Source organism: Thunnus albacares, chromosome 5 (assembly GCF_914725855.1).
Source record: "Thunnus albacares chromosome 5, fThuAlb1.1, whole genome shotgun sequence".
Taxonomy (NCBI): Eukaryota; Metazoa; Chordata; class Actinopteri; order Scombriformes; family Scombridae; genus Thunnus; species Thunnus albacares.
In genome coordinates this window covers 27,248,876-27,265,344 of record NC_058110.1, presented here as the reverse complement: position 1 = coordinate 27,265,344, position 16,469 = coordinate 27,248,876, and the positions used below count along the sequence as shown (strand labels likewise).

Here is a 16,469-nt window from a genome sequence, read left to right as displayed (position 1 = left end):
TAAGTTTAAAACAATTTAAAAAAAATAAGTTGATGGCATATACTTCAATATATTGCACTGAATTGCCTCAGTTTTAAATATTCATCATCTATCTTGTACCTCTCATCGAGGTTTACTTGATTCACATTAAATAAAAAGTGGAAGCAGAACTGGGAAAAACTGCAGTGGATGACCTAATTTGCTGTTCAAGCTAGATAACCTTATCTTAAATCTTTCAGTACAGTAGGAGTTACAAAAAAAAATATGTATTCATCCTTTCTCTCCCACTCTCTAGTTCCAGGTAGCCATATCTGATGTCTTGGGGACACTGTGACATTTAGCCCAGCTGCAGTCTGCATCCCACCACTGGCTTGTCTCCATTGTCCTTATCCAAGCGGCAGGAACACCCAAATTACACTCGATTACATGTGTTTGAAACAGTAGATACATCGAGCGTTATTTGCATCTTTCCCAGACTTTGGTTGGCATAACCAACAGAGTAATCGCATTCACATGCCGCTGCATTTGCTAGGAACTACTTCCCCAAAAACACAGGTCTGTAACAGGGAAACCTCACTGCGATGCAAACACGGCAGCAACACATGCGGAAGGGGGGGAATCCCTTTGGATATGTAAACATATTGCAAAAACTGTGACAGCCCCCCTTCATGGTGCCTCCATGTAAAGTGTCTGGAGTTCCCCCGAAGCTGACAAACTGGCCCACATTCGATCAATTGATTCTCACAAACCTCCGCAAAAAAAAAAAAAAAAAAAAAGGATTTTGCATTCTCTGGCCATGCGGAATACAGATAAGATGACCAAACATTTGCGCATCGTATAGCTCTCACCGCTCGTTTTATACGCCGGAAAAAAAGACATCCAGCTTTCAAATTAAACAGTAAATTACAGGATTATGTGTATCATAGCAAAACAAAGTCTGCAGTGTTTATTGTAGGCATGTAAATGCATACTGCACGTGAATCCTTAAAAGTAAATCAAAAGGAAAGCATGGAAAAAAAAAAAAAAAAGAAACTTGCAAGTATCATTCAGAACATGAACCACACGGCCACAATGAATGAAAACATTCATTCACATTTATGGCGACAACCAGAAACTCAGTTTACAGACTTGCAGCCAGTGCAGTTTGTAACATTTGTAAAATTAAGTCTAAGACAGAGAGTGATGGCATTTTCAAAAATAATGAATAAAGATCACATTCGAAAGCAGTGCAGGTCAAACTTTGCTCTCTCTCTCTCCATGACAAGAGCAAAGCATCTGGCTTTTTGACAACAAAAACATCTGACAGGAATGTCCTTAAAGAAAAATAAAATTACTTTCATGAAACAGCAGCAGTGCATTTACTGCTTTTTTTTTCTTTCTCAGGCTACAAGAGGCAGCACGAACTGCAACTTTCATATATTACTCCACACAGTCTGAACAGATAAACTCTTCTCGTCGACTTCTAAACCTAACAATAGTTCAGCAGAAACAGAAAACTAAAAGTCCAGTGTTGGTGGTTAAAATCCAGTGTTGAATCAGTTCTGTCAGTATTTGTTGATCCCAAATATCCGTACTCCATGAAACTGAGGTAACTTTGGGAGGAGGACGCTCAGGAGGGAGCTTGTGTTGATTAGGAAATGCGTGGGATCGTATTTTGTGTAGAAACTGGCAAGAATATACCTGCGGAGAGAGGGAAACGGTGTGAACGTGACATCAACAAATGAGGATCAACATTTCCGTTTAAAGAGACACTATGTAACTTTTGAAAGAGGAACTAACAGTCGTCCTTTTATAAATGAAAAGTTGATTTCATGAGCAATAAAAACACACCACTGCTCAATAAAATACACTAAGGTGTGCTGCTACAGCCTTACCAGTATCTACTGGTCTGGTTTGACCAGTAGATATCAAAAATATGGCAAAAAATATGATTTTTTCCATATTGATCAATATTGGTATTTATCATGATATATAATTTGATTATGCTGCTAATTTGAAGAGTATTCTGATAATGACTAAAGCCTGATGAAACTAGAGGGTTCATTAGTTAAAATTTAGAACAGTTTATTAACATAAAAAAATTTATAAATTTATATAAATTAAGTTAGCATAACTTAAACAACAACAACTGTCACGTCAAATTCCTTTGGCCATCTCTCAGTTTTACAGGTAGAAATCTGAGTAAAAAGTGCAAAATTGTAGACCAGCCATTAAGCTACATCTTTATTTATATATACATATACAGTATATATATATATATATACATATACATTTCTGTGCATATTTTCTGTGTTCTGAGTTCAAATATCACTAGATTAGCTGATTTTCTTTATGAAGCAACACTAGTGTTAGTGGGTAACTAGCCTTTCATTGCTACTCTGTTAGCTTTGTGCTTAGCCTAGTTTAGCAGTTAGCTTTGTGAATCCACAGTCGAAGCAGCCTCGTTAAAACGATGATGTGTGATGACTGAGAAGTGTCTGTGACTTAAAGCAGCTTTTTTTCAGATACTTTAGACGTGACAGACACTCCAGCTGTAGCCCTGCTAATGTTAGCACTAGTGTAGCCTCATCAGCAGATGCGGCAGAGTTTGTCCCTCTTTGCCAGCCTGGGTTCAATGTTTACCAGGGGACAGACTCCGACATAGAGGCTAATCTGAGTGTGCTGCGGTATCATCATATCGCTTTTGTGCCCCTCGGTTCCACTCATTTTTTTTAACTCTTTTCCAGAGGACATCCACTTTCTTCATTGGCAGCTCAAACAATGAATCATGGTAGTAAATGGATGTGTGCTTTGCCGTGCAGGTCAAAAACTGCAGACTGACTGTTGTCACGTTTATATCTGCTGTTAGATCTATCCCTATCAAGTAAAAAAATGTCCAAAGTTTGTCATTGCAATTGACATAACTTATATTATGATCCCATATCGAGATTGCTTTATCGCCCAGCCCTTGTAGATATTGTCTAGTATCTGACATTACCAGGCAAGACTGCTGATGACTTTTCACTTTTGTTTTACACTGTTGTAGCATTTACCATTATCCCCTAAAGGTCACTTGTGGCAGCAGTGACTACGGTTCAGCAAAAAGTTACACAGTCTTGCTTTACATAATCAAAAGTGAAAATACAGCCTTTAACTTATTACCACACAGGCAAAACCACACAGGTTAAGAGTTTATCTTGCAGAGCTTTTGGCATGCAAGATATGAGTCTAGCATGGTGTCAGTTTCTGTGACAGCTCTCCGAATGTATTGGTGAATTTGAGAATTTAAGTAGAAGGTCTGAAAGAATAAAAGTCACATAACTATTTTTCACAAAACCTTCTTTTCACATTTGTGTTCCATGAAGTGCATCAGTTTATATAAAGCCTTTCAATCTCCAAAGCTTCACAGCTGAGCGATTGTTTCCGCACTCGGGTGCTCTGATAGTGCACTGAAGTTGATTGTGGCTGGAACATGAGTGTGTGAAAAGTCTGCAGATTAAATGAAGGACGTGTGAGAGCTGCTACATACCTAGCAGTGTGGACAGCAGTTTGATTGTACAATTAACTGTCATATTTATCTCACTCCATACTCTAAAACTGTGAGGCACAATCAAATGAATTGCAAAAATCGCACTGAGAGGCACTCTCATTCATTAGCAGAAATAAAGAGATATCATTTGCTCAATTAATTGTTTGATAAACCCCTCCCTCGAACAGCAATCAACCAATCATAGCTTAAAAACCATAACTAAGCACTGCATGCCTGATCAAACAGTAAGAGTATGGAGGGTGGTGTCTTTTTTTACTCTCTCCAAAACCAAAAATACAAGAGCAAAAGTGTATGATTTGGCTTAAACTGTGTCTTTATCTGCTCTAAAATAAAAGAAAAAGCTAAAAACACAAGCATGTCCGGCTTACTGCCTACAGTAATAACACTAACTTTGCATTATTTTGAAGATCAAAGATCGTTTCATACAGTTAAACATTGTGATAGCAACTATTTTGATAATCGTTTTCAAGTGACTCATGAAGCTAACGTTGTCTAATTAGTTAGCTAGCTACAGCTGATACAATCTGCTAGCGACTTCCTGTGTTTGAGTGCTAATTCTGCCACATTACTGTAAACTGCATATGAGCTGTGTGAAAATGAAGAGCTCGACAGGCGTAGTAACAGTAACTGAGTGGGATAGGGGCTTAGCCAGCCACCCCAACAGCCTGAACATCAACTCATGTATTTTACTGCATGCTGATGAAATCATCATAATGAAAGAGAAACTGCAAACTGCACAGCTCTGACGGTGACCTTTCAAAATGAGCAGCAAACATACTTACAGAACAATTGGGGAGATGGTGAGGAATTTACGTGAAGCTGTGAATTGGACCCCGTAGTCCATCTGTTCCCAGTGTGTGAGCAGACGGGCTTTGCCTTGGTCTGGTGTCTCGAAGGGAGTGCCCTTCACTGTGTGTAGAAACAGGTACATCACCTGCAGGGGAAAAACCGCACACAGCGGAGATACAATACACGACTACCATCAGCCACACAGACAGATCAACCAATTCATACTCTGACACAAAGCTGCACGATTACATAAAGCATCTGTATCTTCTCCATGAGAGACTCTGCAGTCCAGTTACATGTTGGGGAGAGATGGTTCAGATAGTATTTTTATGAAATCGGGTACAAGAACATCAAATGGAAATGTGATTAAACTTAAATTACAGTTTTAGTCTCCCTCCAGTTTATATTTTTCAATAAACAATCCTCCACAGAAGCTCAGCTATACCACTGCTTCATTAGCTGCTCTCCAACACCAACAACTCTCAATGTCAACTATGTCTTTATAGATTTACCTCGTACTGAATCATTTATAGACACTGTTGTTACAATTCTGCATTAAATTGTTTCTGATCTTTGATTATGATAGCAAACAATGAAGCATTTCACATTATTTCTGATATTATTTTCTTTTTAATCCAGTGAATTAAATACCTGACATATGTAGTTGCTTGATGGTATGGATGCAATTATCATATCTATCCACAGAAGATCAATACCACTCTCATATCTGTCTGTTCAATACAAAGCTAGAGCCAGGAGAGAGTTAGCTTAGCTTAGCATAAAGACTGAGGGAAACGGTTAGCCTGGCTCTGTTTGAGGATAACAACCAACCAGCACCTCTAAAGCTACTCTACTGCTTAAATACTTCAGAGGTCACCGCGCCCGGCTGAGAAATAGTTCAGCACAACCCTCCATAAAACCACAACTTGTCATTTTTACACTTTGTGTTTCATATAGACAAGATATAATGTGTTAATTAGTGAGCTTTAGAGGTGCTGGTAGGCAGATTTTTCAGTCTCTATGCTAAGCTATGCTAACCATCTCCTAACTGTAGCTTCGTATTGAATAGACAGATATGAAAGGAATATCCATCTTCTCAAGCAACTGTGCAAGAAACTGATAAGCATATTTCCCAAAATGACATACAGCAGCCTCACTCGTTTATTTTTAACATTGCCCAAAACTGTCTAAACACCGAGACATATTAAAGGGAAAGATACAAAACTTTATTGTCATGTTGCACAACCCTAAAAATAAATGCTATATATTTCAGATATGTAATCGATGCAATTCTCTTAAGAGTAGATTAACATGAAAATCTGACAATTGCTAAGGTTGTAAGAATTTTGTGACCTAAAAATGAGCTACACTACTTACAGTACGGCAGTTTAATTGTTATTCAGTGCAGGTTCGTCGTCATTGTAACTCACCAGGTTGTGGATGACATTGGTAAGGGTCCAGACGAGCGGCACGGTGAAAAAAGGAATGCTGAGCAGCACGATGTGCAACACGACGGTCAGCAGCAGGTAGGTGAGCCATATCCCTCTGCTGTTCATCACCCGCGTGTTGGGGTTCACCTCGCTGTGAGCTACGCCCACGTTCATCTTGAAGAGAGAGAGACAGATAACGTTGAGAGTTTAGGATGCTAAAAAAAACAAAGAACTGTAGATAAATCCAAAAAATACAGAAAACTTGTTCATGTTTTTGGTAGTGTCTGGGGAACTGAGGCATGTGGTAAAAAAAACAATGGTCATGTGGTTGACCTACTAAATTAAGTTAAAACCAACATTTCTTACATAATTTCTTCATATTATGGCGTCGGGTCCACAAGGATGCAAAACTCAATGAGCACTAAGCTTCATCAAGTCCTACCATCATCACCAAACATTATAGATGTGCTATATTACAGCATTTTTATTATATATTACAGCATTTACAGTGACTATAATCATCTTTTAAAACCTTTTTAGTGCTTGGAGGCCAGTTCTATGAACCTCCTTAAAAGGCAACAGAACATTTATTTTGGACAACATCAAGATCTTAATCTGCTCTGTTGCTAAACAGAGGTTACTTCTGTAAAAGATAAAAGATGCACGTCACAGTTTCCTAAAGTCCAAGGTTGTCCCAGCAACTGACCAAAACCCAAAGATTCAATTTACGATTATCTAAAAGCCCTGCTTATGTCTAATCTTGATTAATGTCAGAAAAATGTCTATCACAGTTTACTAAAACCAGGAATTATGTCATCAAATGTTTTATTTTGCCTGCTCAACAGTCAACATGAAAATATTTAATTTATTATCACAAAAGACAAAGAAAAGCAGTGAATCTTCACAGCTGGGAAGCTGGAACCAGGGAATGTTTGGTATTTCTGCTTGAAATAGAGCTGCGACTAATGTTTATTTTCATTATCGATTACTCTGTTGATTATTTTCTCGATTTATTGATAAGTTTTTTGGTCCAGAAAATGCTGAAGAACTCTCGATCACTGTTTCTCAAAGCCCAGTGTGACGTCCTCAACCCAAATATATTCAGTTTACTGTCACAGAAGACTGGAGAAACCAGAAAATATTCACATTTTAGAAGCTGGAACGAAAGAATTTGGAAATTTCTTCTTAAAAAGTGACTCAAAACGATTAACATAGTATCTAAATAGCTGGCAACTAATCCATCAATCAGCACTTATATACCAAAATGATTAATCCATCGTCAAAATAGTTGCCAATTTTTCTGGTGATCAACTAATCAGCTCTAGATAAATGACTAATTTTCACGATGGATTTAAATATTAATTAATAAATCTGTTTTAAATATTATATCTCTAAAATAAGTTCTAATTGAGAAGAAACCATTTGCAGTCATTTTGTATTTATCTGTGTATTGATAGGGCTGAAACAACTAGTCAATCAAGGTGAAATTAATTGACAACCATTTTGATAATCAATTTAATGTTATCAAGCAAAAAATACCAAACACTTATCAGGTCCAGCTTTTCAAATATGAGAATTTCTGCATTTCTTATCATTGTACTAGAGCTGCAATGATAAATAGATTAATCGATAAGTTGCCCACTTTTAAATTAATCAGCAACTATTTTGATAATTGATTCATTGTTTTGAGTTTGTTTTGTTTTTTTTAAAGAAGAAAATGTGTTAAATGTGAATATTTTCTGCTTTCTTAAGTTTTCTGTGACAATAAACTGAATATATTTGGGATGATGACTGTTGATTGAGATGAAAAAAGATATCTGGCTTTGGGAAACAGTGATCAACATTTTATAGACCAAACAACTAATTGATTAATTGGGAGAAAATAATCGACAATCAGTAATGAAAATATAATATATCATTTTTGATATGAATATGAAGACATCACCGAGCGTTAAGGGAAGGTGTGATGGATTTTTCCACTTTTCTGAAATTTCACAGTACACGTTTTATCGAAGGAAATATCGATAAATTAATTGATAATCGTTAGAGCAACTTTGGGGAAATGACTCCGCCCGACTGAGTTGTTCTCTGTGACTAAACAGGCGCTTCCTCTCTAACATCATTCAGCCACATCTAGCCGCAACATTCAGACACAAGCTAGAAGAGCCAAAAACACAACAATGAAGCGGCTGTGAGGTTAAACTGTGAAATATGAGCTTACTCTACGAAGACATGTCTGTAGGAGTTCACATACCGCAGCCTGACAGTTAGCTTTAGATAACATAACGTTCAGAAGCTAAGCTAGCTAGCTAGCTACCGTCTAAGTTGCTACCTACAGGTTGCCGTGCTAACGTCAAAGTGAAGGTAATCGTGATGTAACGGTCAAAGGCGGCAGGTTATAAGTGAAGGGGTTAACTGCTTCTGATCAACTGTGGTTAAATTAGCCCGGCCCTCGCTGCTTTTACGGATTTAAAAGTTTACATTTCAACGGAGCAAACTTTACCTTCCCGTGTTGTCGTAGCTCACCAGGAAATTCCTTGTTTTTTCTTAAACCCCGCCTTCGTTAGGTTCGGGTTGGTTCCTCTGCTGCAGCTGAAGCAGACATCTGTCAAAACTCCAGCCTGCGTCCTCCTCTCCTGAACACCAGCAGGTAAACAGGTGTGAGGGGAAAATTCATTACTCACACATCAGCTGTCCTTCAAGGAATTCCCAGGACCCCCCCTCCGCCCCCCTCTATACTGACTGACAGCACAGTAACAGGATGCAGGATCCAGCTCTCAGCTAGTTTGCACTGCGTGTTTGCAGTGGTGGAAAGTAACTAATCACTTAAGTAAATTTTGAGGTAGTTGTACTTTACTTGAGTATTTCCATTTTATGCTCTTTATACTTCCACTCCACTACATTTCAGAGGGAAATATTGTACTTTCTACTCCGCTACATTTATTTGACAGCTTTAGTTACTTTTCAGATGAAGATTTGACACAATGGATAATATAACAAGCTTTTAAAATACAACACATTGTAAAAGATGAAACTAGTGGTTTCCAACCTTTTTGTCTTTTGACATCTTACTAAAAGCAGTGTGTAGTCAGGGTCACATTTCGGATGTCTATGAGTTGTTAACAGCTCCACCAAATAGTGATTTTTCCCTCTAAACTTCTCACATGGTTTCATTTCAATAAATGTTCAAATGATCCAATATTTCACCAAAAGATTAGAGAAAAAGTCCAAAAACTGAAACCAGATTTGTGTATCAGAACTTTGTTTTTTCTTCTTTCCTCTCCAATTAATCATCTCATGACCCCTCAGATTTATTTGGTGACCCTTTGGAGGGGCCTGACCCCTAGGTTGGGAACCACTGGACTAAACTATATAAAGTACCTAATATATAAAGTATATAAAGTAACTTTATATAAAGTAGTTCAAACTAGCTCCACCTGCAGCAGCTACAACAGTAACATGCTGCTCTAACACTGATGCTTCAGTATTAATAATCTAATGATGTCACATATAGTAATATATCAGTCAGAGGGACCAAACCACTACTTTAACTTTAATACTTTAACTACATGTTGCTGCAAGTACTCATATACTTTTACTTAAGTAGGAATTTTCATGCAGGACTTTTACTTGTAATGGAGTATTTTTACTTTGCTGTATTGGTACTTTTACTTGAGTAAAGGATCTGAATACTTCTTCCACCACTGATTATTTGCTTCTCAGGTGGAGCTAAATTTGACAAAATATTAAATCATATTACATGTGGTAGGTGGGTTATTAATGCACCTATAATTTAAAGAAAACATATGTTTTAGAAGTGTGATGAAGTTGTATGTAGTGACATAATTCATTACTATACAATTGCATCATAAAAATTAACCTTATGTCAAAGGTCAACAAACTTATTGGAATATAGAGGTTGGTTCAAACATGTCCAGCGGTGTAGAGTATTTTAGGGATGTTTCAGGAGATCCTCTGTAGTTTTTGTATTACCAACAAATCCCATGAAACATGTAAACAAACACTGAATCCAACAAGTATTGTCTGTTTAGTGTAAGTGTTATTCCTCTGTGTCACAGAGCTCCATTGTTGTCCAAAAACATGTAAAAACACCTACATACATCATCCCGCTCCCTCACTACCACACCAAAGCCAATGTTTGCAAAAAACAGTTCTCAGCTGTTTTAGGAGCTGTTTTTAAAAAAAGATTCAAGGCTCTGGGGCAAAGAAAGGAAGTTGGGAAGTATTGAGAGACAGACTATTGCATTGTTAGTTTTGGTTGTTTCATTTGGGATTTGCTCACAATAACAAAAATATGAAACAGTTCTGAGGTATTACATGAGTATTTCCACGTTATGGTACTCTACACTTTTACACAACGCCAGGTTGCAAATGTGTTTGGAAATTTACACAAGTACAAAACGATTTCAGCTACAGTGGGTCCGCTATTAGTGACTTGTGTCTTGTAGAGGGGTCCTGGGTCGAAATCTAGAGCTTAATTATTTTAGTTGATATTGTGCTCACACAGTACATATTCCTATATAAATCACCATAAACTAACACAAATTAGGTATCATTTCAGCATAGGAGCGCCAGGATACAGACACATTGCACAGAGGGCAGTAGGTGGAGGTCAGTAAGGGCTAAATTTTTGCTCCAGGACCCCGAACAGGTTAATCCAGCCATTCTTCTACTACTCCACCACATTTCAGAGGCAAATATTGCACTTTTTACTTCACTACATTTACTCGACATCTGCAGATAATTCTCACTTTGCAGATTCAGTTTTTTATATACAAAACATCTGACAAATTTACATCATATGACACGTTAAAGTTGTTAAAACGAGCTTTCTGTAAACAGTTGTTTAATACTATAATATACATGATTCATGGTATAAAACTCTGGAAGAGGGCGCTCTGCGTAATAACTTTTGATACTTTCAAACTGTACTTTCAAGTACAACTTTGAATCCAAGACTTGTAGTTGATTTACGATGTGGCGTTTCTACTTTTACGAATGCGGATATAGTCATCAAAAATTGTAATAAAATTCCTGCACAATTGAATGCACCTCACACGTGTGTAACTTCAAAGTGCAACTGGAGAAGAATGAGAAAAACTCCCGTACTCTGTCTCGTGGACTGCTGGAATATTTCTTAGTTCACACCGTTTCGGTTTGTCTGACCTTCAACAGGTGTTTGTGGATTTGAATACTTCTTCCACCGTTGATTGTGATCATCCAGCCTATAATAACTGATACCTAATATGTACCTGAAATGTTTTTACGCATAGATAAACATCATCAGGAGAACTGTACATGCAAATGGGCTTATGAGAGAATCTGACATCATATCAATATACTGTTTGTTTGTTTTTTATATCCACAAAACTCAATCGAGAAAACGTTTGTAGATAAAAATAACCACATGGAAGTTCTGTTGTTTTTGGCTTATCCAGTGAAATAAACATAGATGCTGCTATCCTTGTTAATCCAGTATTGCCGTAAAGCCGACCTGCTTGTTAATTTAGGTTATTGCCCACTGAGGCCTGATAGGAATTGAGATAATAAAGGAACAACTTTCACTCTTTGCTGTAAATGGTACAGAGAGATCTAACAGTTGACACCTGACCTGACTGTCAGTGCATCAGAAAAACCTTTGTGGCTCGAATCCACAAATCAAATTTACACTTGAACCTCATAGTTTACAGTCAGTATAGGAAGAGTGCAGAGCCGTAGATTGTTATAATTGTGGAGCTCGCTGTAACTGCTCAAAGAAAACAATGTTGGCTGTTTACTAGTGTCTGAGCAGGATCAGCCCTAAGCTCAACTAGACCTGTTTTTCTGGTTTAAAAGTTCAACCAAGTAAACAGTGAAACTCTCCAGACTGCTTTTCTCACCTTGCAGTTGCAGTAGCTTTTTTTGTAATATGATATGCACCTTAACCATTAGACCAACATTAAGATGCTGCTGGAAACAGTAACTTTTCATTCTAACACAATCTGCATGAAAACAAAAACACACACAGGCTGTTTTGCGGTTTTCTACAGGCTGAGCACATCACTTCCCAGTAGCATGAGCTGAGTATAGAGAAATTAAATAAGGAAGTGATGTCATGTTCAGATTGCCAACGACCCGTGGATTACACGCACGGGACGTCCTGAGGAACTTGGCTTGCTGAGTCGGTCATTTCTTGAAACACATTTTTGTATCGACCTTTGTTTTTCTTATTTTCAATATCAACAATGAACTGGCGGGCTCAACTTATAAATCAACATGGATGAGGAACATGAGTTTGTACAGTTCAACAGCAACTGAACAAACACCATCTGCTGATGAGGACTGTGTTATACGGTCAAAAGCTGCAGAGCAAGCGTGTACCTTTATCAATCAATGTCAAGAATGAACCATCAAGCTCAACAGTTTCTTTGATCCTCATTTCCTCAAAACCTTAGAGCCACGCTAGTGCAATGTTTGTCTTTCTTCCTGTCACTTTGCTCCCAACTGAAATATCCCATGAAATTTTCATGAAATTTTTCAAGGTCCACAGACTTTTTCTTCTAGCATCACCATAAGATTTACTGTATTTGTTCTTTATGAAATATCTCAACAACTACTGGACGGATTGCCATGATGTGGTGCCCAGAGGAGGAATCCCACTGACTCTCGTGCTCCCCTGACTCTTAATCTAGCGCCACAATAATCTAGCAGTCAAAAGCTTCACTTATCCAGTGAAATGCCTAAAATATATATACACTATGGTATAACTACCTTGGTGTATGACGGAAATACAAAATAATGACATTCCCATCAGCCTGGACTGTACTTTGTGTTCAGTGTTACTTTGCATTGATGAAAACACTGATGTTATTTGAACTGTACAGAAATGACAACCAGCACCATACATGTTATTGTTATTCTTATTTTTCAGTCTTTAAGTTTAAATATTCATCCCTAAATGATATAAAAGACAGAACTCCTGACATCTATCTCTGGCTCATTTCTCACATTTTATGTTGCCCGCTGAGTTATCATAAAAAAATCTCTCAGGTGACTTAACATGTTGACATTTCTGCTTACATCATCCTCGCACGGGTAAGTGATGTAATGTAACACATCTCTTCACAACATAATAAATCCTTCTCGCATAAGTGACTTCATTCTCTCACTTCCCACTGGTGAGTTACTACATTTACATCACAATCACATCAAAAACTCATCATATCAAATATTAAAAAAAAAAAAAACACATTTTGGAGCTCAACTTTGTTTTACAGTGAATATTTCAGCCTCACAGAACATCTTGTTATATGTTTACTTTGATATTGCTTTTTGTACTTTCAATGCTGTGTTTTTTCTTTAGTTTTTCCTGTTTTTTTATTTTATTTTATCCATGCATTCATTTCCTTATGTTTATGCATCTTATTTGATTTTTATAACCTTTCCTGATACTATACATTTGTTGTTCTTATTTATTTATTTTTTCTCTGAGGGCCATGACCGCGTAGGATGACACTCTACCAACAGAGGTAAACAGTAATCTTGTGACGTGGTCGTGGGCGTCACGTGGGCGTGACACGCCGAGAGATTGAATGAATTCTGAATATTTAGTCACTCGGAGAACAAACTTCCTCGTCGAGCAATCCAGTACGTTTACACTGAGCTCACTGTTACTTCCTCTTCCCCTTTAAACGTGACACCTTTTGCCTTTGAATTACAATGCGATTAACATTGCATCATCGAAAGCATGTGTAAGGAACTCAAGTAAACACATCTGCAATAACTGACACGTTGGAAGTATGTAGGAAGTTGTGGATCTCCGGAGAAGCAGCAGGAATGTTTTAGGAAAGCACAACTTCCCTCTTAGCTCAGCATATTTGTCAGGGTGTTTTGTAAATTCATTCAAAGATCCATTCAAAAAGATCAACACAGGGAACTTCATATCTTTCCTTAAATAAGGAATTATTCATCATGATTGTTTTCTTTGGAAGGAACAGTCATCATAATAATAATAATAAAAAAAACTGACATAATTTACAACGCACAACACATATGATGATGAAACTTGTTTATTATGAGCTTTGCATTTCTCATGCATAAGAAAATTACATAGGGTTAAATACAAAAAACTGATTTCAATAAATATCAATAAATAAAATGCAATAAATATAATTTGAATAAATATCTTAGATAACGTTTAAATTATAGTTCCATTGGAAATACAATCCATGTGCACATGGAAGAAAACAAGAGTGGAAACACTTGTAGAAACAAAATTAAGCACTGACGGCTGTTCTGGACACTTTGATCAATGTGATCAGATTTAAAGACGCTTATAACAATCTCACAGCTGCGTGTCAGTGAACACTGAATACAGCTGATGCTCTACATGCATTTCTGAGCGGATCCTTCAGTGGCGTGATTAGCCGGATCACCGACAGCGAAGACACGAGCGGTGAGGATGGAGAAGGAGAAGAGTCTGTCCAAGGTGTACTGGCACAACAAGGGCTTCTCCCATTGGCCAATGGTCTCCTCTTCACTGGTGTGGGACCCCTATAAGAGCAGAAAATCAGAAAACAATGAGCCAACCGTCCCGAGCTCGAATAAATCCTGAATCTGCTCTGACTTATTAGACTTTTTGTAAAAAAAAAAAAAAAAAAAAATTAGTTTTGCTTACCTGCTGGTGATGCGTCACTCCCTTTGACTTCACACATCTGCTCATGTCCTCGTGCAGTTTGTCCAGCGCCGGCTTCACTTTGCTGACAAACTCTGAACAACTTGGAAATCTAGCAACAGTCTCGACCACAGAGTTGTAGCTTGTCAGGGCTTTGAACATCCTCTCAGTGCACGTCTGTGTGGGAGCAGGAGCGGAAAAAAAACATCACAATCATGAACTCATCATGAGTAGCCTGTTATATTAATGCTTCTTTCCTTCCTTCCTTTACCCACAACTGTATTTGCATATGGTCTAATCACCCCCCCACCTCAACCCTCTAGTATATGTGTCCCTCTGCTCTGGGTCAGTAAACTAACCGTATTTTGAAACGCTAATAAAAACCACCAACACAGCAAACTTTGAACAAGGACGTGAGTGATTTTCTTCAACAGTGTCTATACTGTCACAGACATAACAGCCATATAACAACATTTATGTGATATTTCTTACCGTAGACTTGAGTTTCAGGGTCTCGGGGTCACACATGTCATCGGCCTTCATCCAAACAAGTGAGGTGGAGAAATCTGCCAAATCTTTGGATCCATTTCGTGCCTACAGAACATTTAAAACAGACATGTTTTAGTACACTGTGACAGTATGTAAGGTTAGAAATATATAAGGCAATAAATACACAACACATTTAGAATCAGTATTTCTAATTTTGCTAGTTTTTGATGGTTTCAAGCAGTCTTAACAAAATCTGTCCAGTCAGTGCCTGCCAGCGATAAATGTGAATAAAATTAAAATGTGTTTTTAGACACGTTTCAACATAGTAGAGTTGGTTAAAAATGTATTTATAAAAAGATGACATTCACACAAAACATAATCTTAGTGACTAAAAATATTCCAGATGCTGTATGGAAACGTGTTTATGTGTATTTTGCATGCATATATCCAAATATATTAACTTTTAAATGTAAAAACAAACAAACAAACAAACAAACAAACAAACAAACAAACAAACAAAAAACGACTTACCTGAACTGACACAATTTTGGCAATGCGATTAAGCTCCATAGAGCTGTTCCGCACATCCGCACATGCATCTTGCAGACCGGCCGGAGCGCAGGTTGCAGCGTTGAAGAGCAAGAAAACAGCAGCAAAAGTCGCGAAAACAAACGCCATGGTTGGGTTTTAGTGAGTAGGTGTCTCCTGTTGACTGCTGTGGTCCTTCTGTGTGAGTTGTTGGGAGTCCTGCTGGCTTTATAGTAGCCTGCGGAATGAGTCAGTGCAGGATTTTCCTGCATCCCTCAGGTGAGTTCATGAGTGCCAATTAAATATTCATGTAACAAAGAAGGCAGGAAGACCCCGAACTGATGTTTGATAGAAGAGAAAAAAGGATGAGGATAGAATAATAATAAAAAAAAACCTATATTAGGTAATTATCCGTGAGCAAAAAAGAAAAGAGAAAGCTCGACTGTTTTCAACACAGAACTCAAAAGTGAAACTTTAAACTTACTTGAGCATTGTATACTTATATTAATAATGTTCTTTATTATTTATTATTATGTATATTCATCATTGTTTAATGAGATTTTTCTCGGATCCCCAAGCATTAGTGTGATGTGGTTGCTTTATTCATATACTTAATATTCTCATTTAAAATTATTCATACCTGTAATTTCTTATAACGAAAGTACACTATATCAACTGTTCAGAATGACACACCAATTAACCCAAATATAATCAAGTTTCACATCTATGGTTATGCCGAGGAAGTGAGATTAACCTTTACATTTCAGGGCGATAATGAAGTAAATTCTCAGCACAGATTGAACAAACTTTCCATCCGAGTCCGCGATCTGTCCCTCTTCTCTACCAGAGAAAAACCTTTGTATTTTACATATACAGACACACGCACACATAGACACACGCACACACACACGCTCACACACACACACACGTGCATAAGATATACTAAATATACATAATTAATATCAATACTAATGTTGTGTTAATGTTTGTTTCATTGATTATTGGTGTTTTGACATTAATGCCAATAAAGCAAATTTGGTTCAAGTTGTTT

At 37.5% G+C, this 16,469-nt stretch overlaps 1 protein-coding gene across 2 annotated transcripts; it reads right to left on the bottom strand.

Annotated features, from left to right (window-relative positions):
- Positions 1 to 890: 890 nt before the first annotated feature.
- On the bottom strand, positions 891 to 8,338 carry ormdl2 (ORMDL sphingolipid biosynthesis regulator 2). 2 transcript variants are annotated; one of them, XM_044351718.1, is made up of 4 exons: positions 8,231 to 8,338; positions 5,728 to 5,901; positions 4,291 to 4,442; positions 891 to 1,659 (listed from the first exon to the last, which is right to left on the bottom strand). In XM_044351718.1, the coding sequence occupies exons 2-4, from the start codon at positions 5,899 to 5,901 to the stop codon at positions 1,524 to 1,526; spliced, it is 462 nt and encodes a 153-aa protein (XP_044207653.1). In that variant the 5' UTR covers positions 8,231 to 8,338; the 3' UTR covers positions 891 to 1,523. The 2 variants fall into 2 exon arrangements, with proteins under 2 accessions (XP_044207653.1, XP_044207654.1); XM_044351719.1 differs by having other exon boundaries at positions 8,254 to 8,335.
- Between the last annotated feature and the right edge of the window lie 8,131 nt (positions 8,339 to 16,469).

Excerpts from the sequence above, each read along its gene's own strand:
- ormdl2 (XM_044351718.1), bottom strand. The coding sequence starts at position 5,901 with ATGAACGTGGGCGTAGCTCACAGCGAGGTGAACCCCAACACGCGGGTG. Across the intron at positions 4,443-5,727 it reads CCAATGTCATCCACAACCTG|GTGATGTACCTGTTTCTACA; the intron begins GTGAGTTACAAT and ends TTTCCCCTGCAG. Across the intron at positions 1,660-4,290 it reads ACCATCTCCCCAATTGTTCT|GTATATTCTTGCCAGTTTCT; the intron begins GTAAGTATGTTT and ends CTCTCTCCGCAG.